We start from the raw sequence: 10,993 nt of genomic DNA on the forward strand, positions 1-10,993 counted from the left end.
CTTTTGACCAAAACGTTGATGAACCTTGTGTCTACAAGAAGATCGTCAGTGGTTCAGTAGTTTTCTTAGTGTTGTATGTAGACGATATTCTACTCATTAGGAAAGATGTAGGTCTACTGACTACAGTTAAGAACTGGCTAGCGACCCTATTCCAAATGAAAGATTTGGAAGAGGCTCAGTTTGTTCTGGGTATACAGATCTTTCGGGATTTTAAGAACAACATGCTAGCACTGTCTTAGGCATCGTACATTGAAAAGATGTTGCTCAAGTATTCGATGCAGGACTCCAAAAGGGACCTACTGCCATTTAGGCATGGAGTCACTTTGTCTAAGGACATGTTTCCTAAGACGCCTCAAGATGTTGAGGAGATGAGACGGGTCTCATATGCATCTGCCGTTGGCAGTTTGATGTACATGATGCTCTGTACTAGGCCAGACATCTGCTACATTGTGGGAATAGTTTGTAGAACCTAAGCCAGGGTCACTGAACCACAGTGAAGAACATCCTCAAGTATCTTTGGAGAACGAGGGACTACATGCTCGTGTATGGATCTAGGGATTTGATCCTTACTGGAGACACAAATTCTAACTTTAAGACTGATAGTGACTCTTACAAGTCCACTTCAGGGTCAATTTTTACTCTTAACGGAAGAGTTGTAGTGTGGCGAAGCACTAAGCAGGGGTGCATTGCCGATTCCACGATGGAGGCCGAGTACGTAGCGGCTTACGAAGCTGCTAAGGAGGCTGTCTGGCTCAAGAAGTTTCAGATAGAACTGGAAGTTGTTTCAGATATGTCTAGGCCCATCACCCTCTATTGTGACAATAGTGGTGCTGTGGTAAACTCCAAGGAGCCCAGGAGTCACAGGCGCGACAAACAGATAAAGCGAAAGTATCACCTGATCCGCAAGACAGTGCATCAAGGGGACATGATCGTCACAAATATCGATTCAGAGCATAATGTTGCTGACCCGTTTACGAAGGCTCTCACAGCTATAGTGTTTAAGGATCCCCTTCAGAGCATAGGTCTACGAGACCGCCCACGGCTGGACTAGGGCAAGTGGGAGATTTTATTGTACTGAGCCTTAGTGCCCTAGTCTATTGTTTTGTATTAGTTTTTGTACACCCCACTTGCTTTAGGACAAGTGGAAGATTGTTGGGGATGATGCCCTAAAGTCTCGTGCCCTGTAGTTTGTAAATAGTCTATACGAACGCTTGTGATGTATAATATATGATATTTACTTCACTTCTTGACTTTGCATATTGGATGTTTTATTTACTTTACCACAAACCAATAAACTAAAATCGCTGGTTGTCATTATGTAACTTAAGCATGTGTGTGGTGACATACAAGTGGATCATGTTTTAAGTGATAACCAAAATGGTCTGTAGTATATGGATATAGGAGGGAAACCTTATCTTGATAACGCTATGAATGCGGCCCACTTTGTGGAATGGTTACAAATGTTGTGACTTGCCACAAATAGTCTGATCTTGATCATTCGTGTGGGGACATGCGAGCAGGGACATCCTAAATACAAAGAGTTTGTATAAGGCCTGACCACGAAATGTTAACGTCTTGTTATATAGCGTCTTTCATGATAGAGACTTCACTTCACTAGGATGACCACAGGTAACATGACCTCAATCCTGAGTGAGTTAGAAACTCTTGCCATTAAGAGTAGTCCTTTGACTTACATGGTGCGAGTGGCCAGGTCGCCGACTCAAAACTACCACTTTGGGGATTCGTCTGATTTGGGAGCTGGGAACTTAGCTACACAAGATGGAATTCACTTCTTCCCAAAGTAGGGGTAAGTAGACAGATTGCTCCTTTAAGGGCTGATCCTGGGGCTTGAACGATGTGGCACCACACACCTTCTCATGGCCCGAGAGGTGTTCACACATAGTAGGTCTATGTTGTATTGTTCATTAGAGGGATTAGTGGTACGTAAGGATAAGATGTAAATATAGGGACAAATGGTAAATTAGTCCAACTGTACTTACGAGAATCTGTGAAGGATTATGGTACTGATGATCGGTTTATATCGATGGACACATAAATATATCTGTGATAAGAAGAGTTTAGTTTTCGGTCTTTAGTGGAATGCCGGGCAATTAACGAATGGTGGATCTCGTGGCTAAAGAGTTTAGTCAGCTATTCACGTACCGTTAGAGCTTCGAGCCATAGGTCTATAAGGTCCCCTTGGTAGCTTGGATACAAGTTGAGAATCAGTTTTTGGGTCAGTTTGAAATGTTCAAATTGACAAGAGAAAGCTCGATTATATATGATATAATTGAACTGATAATTATATATGATATAATTGACTAAATGTATGAGATACATTAATTTGGAGGAAATTGGATATAAATATGATTTATATATAGTAAAGGAGAAAACTCTATGGTTGATATATGATATCAAACTATAGGTTATGAATAATGTGATTATATTTATTATTTTATTAATTGGAAAGTTATGGGATAATTGCCTGACATTTTCTCCGTAACCATACGTTATTAGGAAGTTCAATTCGGTTTTTGTAACTTAAGAATAAAATGAAAATTGTTTTCATTTTACAAAGAATGTGTTAATTATTCATAGAGTGTTTTGCATTCGATCGCATAGTAATTCAAAGCTTATACGATAGTGCATCATTTAATAAACGATCGCTCACTTGCGTGTGCTTGTCTAAACGATCGCCCACATCTTTTCCCAAACGATCGCTTGATGCCCGAGCTTTATTACACGATTGTATAGACGATCGCCTAGCTTTTCCTACACAATCGTGTCGGAAATGTCCTAGAACTCGCAGTTTGTATTAAACATTCTATTTATCAATAATAATAAATTATTGATTTTGCATTGTATTATTAAAATCCAATAAACATTTCCATGGCTATAGTATGAATACTGTAACTTTATGTAGTGACATAAACAGGATCAAGTTAACAATCTAAGCCTAAATGGTCTAATAAGTATATGGATGAAATTGGGTATCTCATCCTGGTAACACTATTGGATGCGGCCCATTTTGTAGTTGTTATAAGAAGTTGTAAAGTGCTATATATGATGTGATCTGTAGATCGTTCATGTTGAGACATATGAGTGGGGGATCCTATGCAATGAGTTTGTTATAAACTAGACCACGAAAATAGTCACTTTTCTTTATAATGACCATTTACTGTTAAAACTGACTATTTAATTTATTAAGTAACCTAGGTTAACTCAATCTTAATCTAAGACTAGTTATGAACTCCTGTTTGTTCAGGATTATCCTTTGATCTGCAAACGGTGAGAGTTGTCCAACAACACCGCTCAATAAGCTTCCCATTTTGGGATAAGACCGGATGAATAACTGGGGACATAGCCCTGCAAGATGGAATTCACTCTTACTCGATTTAGGGTTAGCAGATAGGTTGTTCTCTTAAGTACTGATTCCAGGTCTTGAATAATCGAGGCCCCGCCTTCTCATGATAGAGAAAGGACTTGATTCATAGGTGTTATGAATTAGAATTGTTTATTAGAGGGTCAGTGGGAACTTAAGGAAAAAGATGTATTCGCAGGGGTAAAACGGTTATCTTGACCCAGTTGTGATTACGAATAACCTGTGAAGGATCGACTAACTGATTATGGTTATATAAAGTGGACATAATATATCTACAGTGAGGGGAGTTCAACTATGGGCTATAGTGGAGTGACCCATTAGTTAACAAATAGGGGGTAGATCGATCTAATGAGTTTAGCCGATTAATCTCGAATCGTTGGAGCCCATGATCTGTAGGTCTGCGAGGTCCTCTACTAGCTCGTAAATGGATAAGCTTTAGAGTAGCATGATAAAATAATTTGAAACTTTCAAATTAAAATTAAACTGAATAGGAGAATATATATTTGATTTAAATATACGAAGATGGATTTCTGCAAAAATTAATTTAATATTTGATATTAAATTAATTAAATATTATTTAAAAATTAATTTATAAAATTAATTTTATAAAATTAAAATTTCAGTTTTAAAATCAAAATGGATTTTAAAATCAAAATTTGATTTTGAGATAAATTGGAATTTTGAAATACATGCACAAAATGGAATTTCAAAAATTAAAATTTCAGTTTTAAAATCAAAATAGATTTTGAAATCAAGTTTTGATTTTGACAAAAATTGGAAAGTTAAAATACATGCACAAATTGAAAAATGAGATATTCCATTAGCCATCTTCTTCATGCTCACACAAAACCCATTTCCTCATCTTCATTAACTCCAAGCATGAGCTGCAAGTCATGCAGTATTCTTCTTTGCATGTTCACCTGCAATAAATAAAGAAGATTGGAGTGAATTTGAGGCAGGCATTCTATAGAAATTTTAGAGAAAATTTCGGCTGGAAGAAAGGTTCTTCAAGTATTGTGCTGCTGTGAGCTTTTCCTTGTGATTTCATTGCTTCAAGCTGTTCTTGAGTCCCACAACTCGTTCTAAAGCTCTAGGAGGATAGTGGAGAAGATCTTGAGGTAGTCCATGATGTTTTTTTGGAGAAGACTGCTGCTGATTGACCGAGATCTTAAAGAGTTCTACAAAGGTATGATCACAAACCCTCTTATTTTAGATGAGCATGCTTTAGTTTCTGCCAAAATTAGTGAATTTGAATGCTTATTGATCCTTGTTGCTTCTACTGTATGTTGATACACTCTTACAATTGGTATCAAAGCATCATATAAGTATTGAATTCGGTTTAATTTTGGTGTGGTGGATGTTTTTCATGAGATATATGAAACTGATCCACTGATATAGTTTTCTAAGATTTGGCATTTTATTTATCTTTAATTTCTCAATTAAATTTGTAATTGGCTCTTGCTTCATGAGCTTATATGTGTTATCAAGAGTCTGTAAAATATTTGGAGTCATTAGAGTTGAAATTAAGATGTAATTGAAGAAATAAGTGAAGATGGTCGAGCTGCTGTTCCAGTTTTTCAACTTCTGCTCAAAATCATTGTTGAGGTTCAGTTGCTAAACGATTGTCTAGTCCAGGCATTACATGATGTGAAGGAAAGCTAGACGATCGTATAGCAATGGCCGCTGGTCGTTGTGATGTTGGACGCTAGATGATCGTGTACCTGCGAAAACTAAACGATGCGTTGAAATGCTATACGATTGCACTAAGTGATCATGTAGTTCTACCCGTGAGCTAAACGATTGCACTATGCGATAGATAGAAGACACTAAGCGATCGTGTACCTCTACCCATCGCAAGGCGATGGTGTTAGACAATAGCCTTTAGTGATACACGACCGACCTTAGCGAGATTTTGAGGTTTGATCAAGATTTTGAGGTTCGAGTAGTTCAAAGACGGTTTTGAAGCTGTTTGTAATAGTTAGGCATCTATTTGCTTGTTTATGCCAAAACTCAAACCATATCACTTAGTATTTAATTGTTTATGCATGTGATGCATGTAATAATTAAATAATTCATGTATATGCATACAGTATGTCATGTAGATTTAAAATCCCACCGTAAGAAGCATGTTATATGCATTGAAAGTATGTTATAATTGTTATAATATATAGTATGCATGTTAGGGTTATATTTAATATAATGGTTATATTAGATATTAAATGCCTTTGTTGAATGTTGTGGATGTTTAACATATCTAATATTTTGTAAGTTGTTATAAAATTGGGTTAGACGTTTAAAATCCATAACAAAGAACAACTCCATGCTCACTTAGGTTAACAACTAGTTTTAATCATTAAAATAAATTGTTACCTTGTAAAATTCGGTTACAAACTCATATCGGTTCATAAACCTATCTAAGGCTGGGGTACTTAAGTTGACAGTTTACGGAACTGTTGGGTTTTATGTCCTAAAACTCGTGGTTTGTAAACAATGGAACTTATTCTGAAAATTCAATAAGGTGTTATTGAATAGATGTATTGCTTATAAGAAATCCAATAAACCTGAAAGTCCATTGACTATTAGATGAGTACTTGAACTTTATGTGGAGACATAAAGGTGGATCAGGTTTGAGTAAATAGTCAAAATGATCTATAGTATATGAATAAGATTGGGTACCTTATTCCAGTAACACTATTGGATGCGGCCTGCTCTGTAGTTGTTACAAGAAGTTGTACAGTGCTACAAACAAAGTGATACTAATTTGTTCATGTTAGGACATAAGAAGTGGGGGTGTCCTTGTTCAAAAGGGTTTGTACAAGATCGGACCACGAAATGAGTCACTCTTACTTTATAACGCTGTTTACTGTTTTAGACTGATTATTTCAAAGCGATGACCTAGGTAACTTGACCTTAATCCTTAGCTAACTATGAACTCCTATTTATTTGGAATTATCCTTAGATTTTCATAGGTGAGGGTTGCTCAACAGCGCCGACTCAATAAACCTCCCATTTCAGGGGTAAGATTAGATAGATAGCTAGGGACATAGGGTGCAAGACGGAATTCACTCCTACCCACTTTAGGGATAGTAGAGAGGTTGTTCCCTTAAGTGCTGATTCTGAGTATTGAACAAGGGGCCCCGCCCTCTCATTGGCTTAGAGGGACTCGATTTTGTTGATTGAATCACAAAATAATTGTTCATTAGGGGATCAGTGGGGACTTAAGGAACAAGAGGTAATTTCGAGGGTAAAACAGAGAATTAACCCAGTCGTTATTACGAACAACTGTGAAGGGTTGACTTACTAATCATGATTATATCGAGTGGACATAATATATCTACAGTGAGGGGAGTTCAACTATGGACTTTAGTGTAGTGACCCATTAGTTAACGAATGGGGGTATCGGTTTAATGAGTTTAGCCGATTAATCTCGGATCGTTGGAGCCCATGATCTGTAGGTCCATAAGGTCCCCCTACTAGCTCGAAAATGGATTAGCTCTAGAGTAGCGTGATAAGTTAATTTGAAACGTTCAAATTAGAATCAAACGGAATTAGAGAATATATATTTAAATATGATTTAAATATATGAAGATGGATTTGTGTAAAAATTAATTTAATATTGGATATTAAATTAATTAGAATTATTTAAATTGTTTAAATAATTATATATTAATTTTATTAGAAAATTAATTTATGAAATTAATTCGTAATATTAATAAATTTTGATTTTAGTAATAAAATATGATTTTAAAATAAAATTCGGATTTTGGAAATAATATTACATAAAAGGAAAAATGAGATTTTTCATCTTCATCTTCAAAGTTGCTCACAAAGAACCCATTATCTTCAACCTTCAATTACTCTAAGCATGAGCTGCATCCCATATAGTAAATCTCTTTGCATGATAGTCTGCAATATATTGAAGAGATTTGAGTGATTTTATTGGGTTTCAACCGAAAGAATTTTAGCTGAAAAATTCTTGAAGAAGAAGGTGTTCTTCATTTAGGTTGTTGCAGTGAGCTTTCACCAAATTTCCTTTGATTCCAACTTATTTTGAGTCCCACAACTCAATCTAAAGCACCAAGAGAATAGTAGGAAATATCTTGTGGTGGTCTGCACAAAGATTTGGAGAAATTAGTGGCTAGAAATCAAGATTTCAATGGTTCTTCAAAGGTATGTCTTGAAACCCATTAAATTCTGTTTGAGCATGCTTTCTTTTTTTGCCAAAATTAATCAATTAGAGTGCTTATCGATCCTCGTTGCTTCCGCTTCATGTTGGTACCTTTCCAATAGGAACACCTTCTACCTGGGGATTATGACTGAAAGATTGAGCATTGGTAACTCATTGAACGATGTGAGGTAATAAAATGGTTTATCACCTAGACATTATAGGTTAAATCCAATTATAAGCATTATACTTTGATAAACCACTTAGACTTAGGTTATTAGAATTAGCTGATACACCTAAGTAAAATACCCAAACATTTAGAACATTTCATGGGAGATCAACAATATATTCGATATATGGTTATTAGCTCTCACGTCCTCAAGAGTTCACAACATGAGATCCATGCTCGACTTCTTTCACTTTTACCACGATGCTCCATTCGGAAAGTGTTTGCATGGGTCAATAACGAGGTGAATGAGGGAGGTAGTTCATAATAAGTGGGTGAAGGAAATTTGTCAACATTGTCCTACGGTCTCCTTCATTAGTTTGAACCGTGAGATTCCTATGTTGCGCATGCTGTCATTTTTAGGCAGCACTAGCTAGTTGTTGACTGTGACAATCCCCTCGAAAGGTTGTAACATAGGATTCGAAACAACTTAGCCTTCAGTAAAATGAATAATCTTATAGTTTCGTCTTGGGTATTGTCTTGTCCTATAAGATTTGAAAATGGCGGGTCACGCTTACAAGAATTACTAACTGTTAGTAAAGATCTTGACTGAAAACGATAACCAAAAGAACTATCACAATATGAGTTATTTTGGAGATAGTATTTGATCAAGAACTGTCTTGCTTCTATGAAGGAATTCTTGACTACCCCTTGGTAGTAATTGCTCTAAATCACTAAAGTATCATTGCAAATAAATAAAGATTTATTAGGTACTTTATTGTTTTTTCTAAAAATGGATTTAGATGCATATTTAATAGAGTTTGTTTAAAATGTTTCAGCAATGTCGAACTCAATCGTACAATTACTTGCTTTTGATAAATTTAATGGAAAGGGTTATTCGAACTGAAAATCAAACATCAATACGATATTAGTTGTAGACGATATGAGGTTTGTGTTGACGGAGGAGTGTCCTCCAGTTCCCAGTTCAACAACCACCCAAAATGTTCGAGATGTCTATGATAGATGGGTGAGGGCGAACGAGAAAGCCTGGGTCTATATCTTAGCGAGTATATCTGATGTACTCAACAAAAAGCATGAGGTCATGCTCACTGCCCGTGAGATAATGGCATCATTACAGGAGATGTTCGGGCAACCGTCATCTTCTGTTAGACATGAAGCCATCAAGTATGTCTATGTTACGCACATGAAAGATGGAATCAACGTAAGAGAACACGTTCTCGATATGATCGTTCATTTTAATGTTGCGGAGGCTCACGAGGCAATGATAGATGAGACGAGTCAAGTGAGCATGATATTGGAATCTCTCCCAAAGAGTTATCTTCCGTTTAGAACAAATGCTGCTATGAATAAAATCACTTATAATTTGACGATGTTGTTGAATGAGTTACAGACTTATCAATCAATGATGAAACTAAAGGAAAAAGAAATAAACATTATTTTGAAACCTAAGAAGTTTTATAAGGGGTCGATGTCAGGAACGAAACACACTAATGATAAGAAATCTAGTCCTTCTTCTTCTAAGGATAAAACCGTACAAATAAAGAAGAAAGGAAAAGGGAAAAAGAAAGCCACTGCAAAGAAAAACAAAAACAAAACTCCCAAAGGAAAATGTTTCCATTGCAGAGAAGTTGGGAACTGGAAACAAAACTGCCTAAAATATTTGGCTAAGAAGAAAGCAAAAAAGGCAAAACAAGGTAAATATGATTTACTAGTTGTTAAAACATGTCTAGTGGAAAATTCCCACCTTACCCAGATATTGGATTCAGGCGCTGCTAATCATGTTTGCACTTTTCTATAAGAAACTAGTTCTTGGAGAAGACTTTCTGAATATGAGATGACTTTCAAGGTAGGAATGGGTGAAATCATTTCAGCTGAAGCAGTGGGAGATGTAAAGTTATTTTTTGGAGATTCTTTTATCTTGCTTAAGAATGTGTTCTATGTACCTAAGATGAAAAGAAATCTGGTTTCCATTTCCTGTCTATTAGAAAATATTTTAAATGTAATGAAGTATTTGTTTATTCAAGAGGTGTACATATTTGTTCTATAAGACTTGATAGCAACTTGTACATATTAAAACCAACTGAAGCGAGAGCCATTTTAAATATAGAGATATTTAAAATGACTGAGACTCATAATAATAAGCGGAAAATTTCTCCTAACACCTATCTTTGGCACCTTAGGCTTGGTCATATTAATCTCAACAGGATTGAGAGATTGGTAAAAAATAGTCATCTAAATTAGTTAGAAGATAGTTCCTTACCTCCATGTGAATCACGTCTTAAAGGAAATATGACTAAAAGATCTTTTTCTGACAAAGGTCTTCGTGCCAAAGAGCTTCTCGAACTTATACATCCCTTGTGTGGATCTTATTTCAATAGGAACTTGATGAGTTGATCCGCCTACATGTCTGCTATATCAAGAGTTACTCCACGTATTGCTTGACGTAAAACAGATAGTGGATTTGTTTCTGTCTTTTGTTGAATCTTTTTCATAGCTCGATAATAATTTTTTTTGAACAGTAAAAAAAAAAGAGTTTGGATTATAAGTTTTTAAGTGGATCCATACTTTCGACACGAAAGAACATAGACATAGTGGTTTTCCATTGAGATACTATGCATAATAATATACTACCTCATAATAAGATAGTACCTCGAGGTAGCCACCAGACCTATGTGGTTCGATGAATGTAAAAGCCCAAGGAGGTTATCAGTACTTCATCAGTTTTATTGATGATTACTCTAGATATGGCTACATTTACTTAATAATTAGTCAGAAATCTAAAACTCCTGAAAAGTTCAAAGAATTTGAGGTTGAGACTGAAAATCTGTTAAGTAAAGAATCAAAATACTTCGATCTGATCGAGGTGGTGAGTATATGGATTTACAATTCCTGAACTATCTAGTAGATTATGGAATTCAATCCCAATTCACAGCACCTGGAACACCATAATAAAACAGTGTTGCAGAAAGGAGAAATCGAACCTTGTTGGATATGGTTCGGTCTATGATGAGTTATGCTCAGTTACCTCAGTCCTTTTGGGGGTATGCGATACAGACTGCAGTATTTATCTTAAACTTTGTTCCATCAAAAAGTGTTTCAGAAACACCGTATGAATTATGGAAAGAACGCAAAACAATTTTACGTCATTTCCATATTTGGGGTTATTAGCACAGTGTTGGTACAGAATCCTAAAAAATTGGAAACACATTCAAAATCATGCCTATTTGTAGGATATCCCAAAGAAACAAAAGGAGGATTG

General features: G+C 35.8%; 1 protein-coding gene across 1 annotated transcript; it reads left to right on the plus strand.

Annotated features, from left to right (window-relative positions):
• Window positions 1-8,656: 8,656 nt before the first annotated feature.
• LOC120073488 lies at window positions 8,657-10,181 on the plus strand. Its single transcript, XM_039026332.1, has 2 exons — window positions 8,657-9,016; window positions 10,113-10,181. The coding sequence occupies exons 1-2, from the start codon at window positions 8,657-8,659 to the stop codon at window positions 10,179-10,181; spliced, it is 429 nt and encodes a 142-aa protein (XP_038882260.1).
• The last annotated feature ends 812 nt before the right edge of the window (window positions 10,182-10,993 follow it).

This window comes from Benincasa hispida, chromosome 3 (assembly GCF_009727055.1).
Source record: "Benincasa hispida cultivar B227 chromosome 3, ASM972705v1, whole genome shotgun sequence".
NCBI lineage: Eukaryota > Viridiplantae > Streptophyta > Magnoliopsida > Cucurbitales > Cucurbitaceae > Benincasa > Benincasa hispida.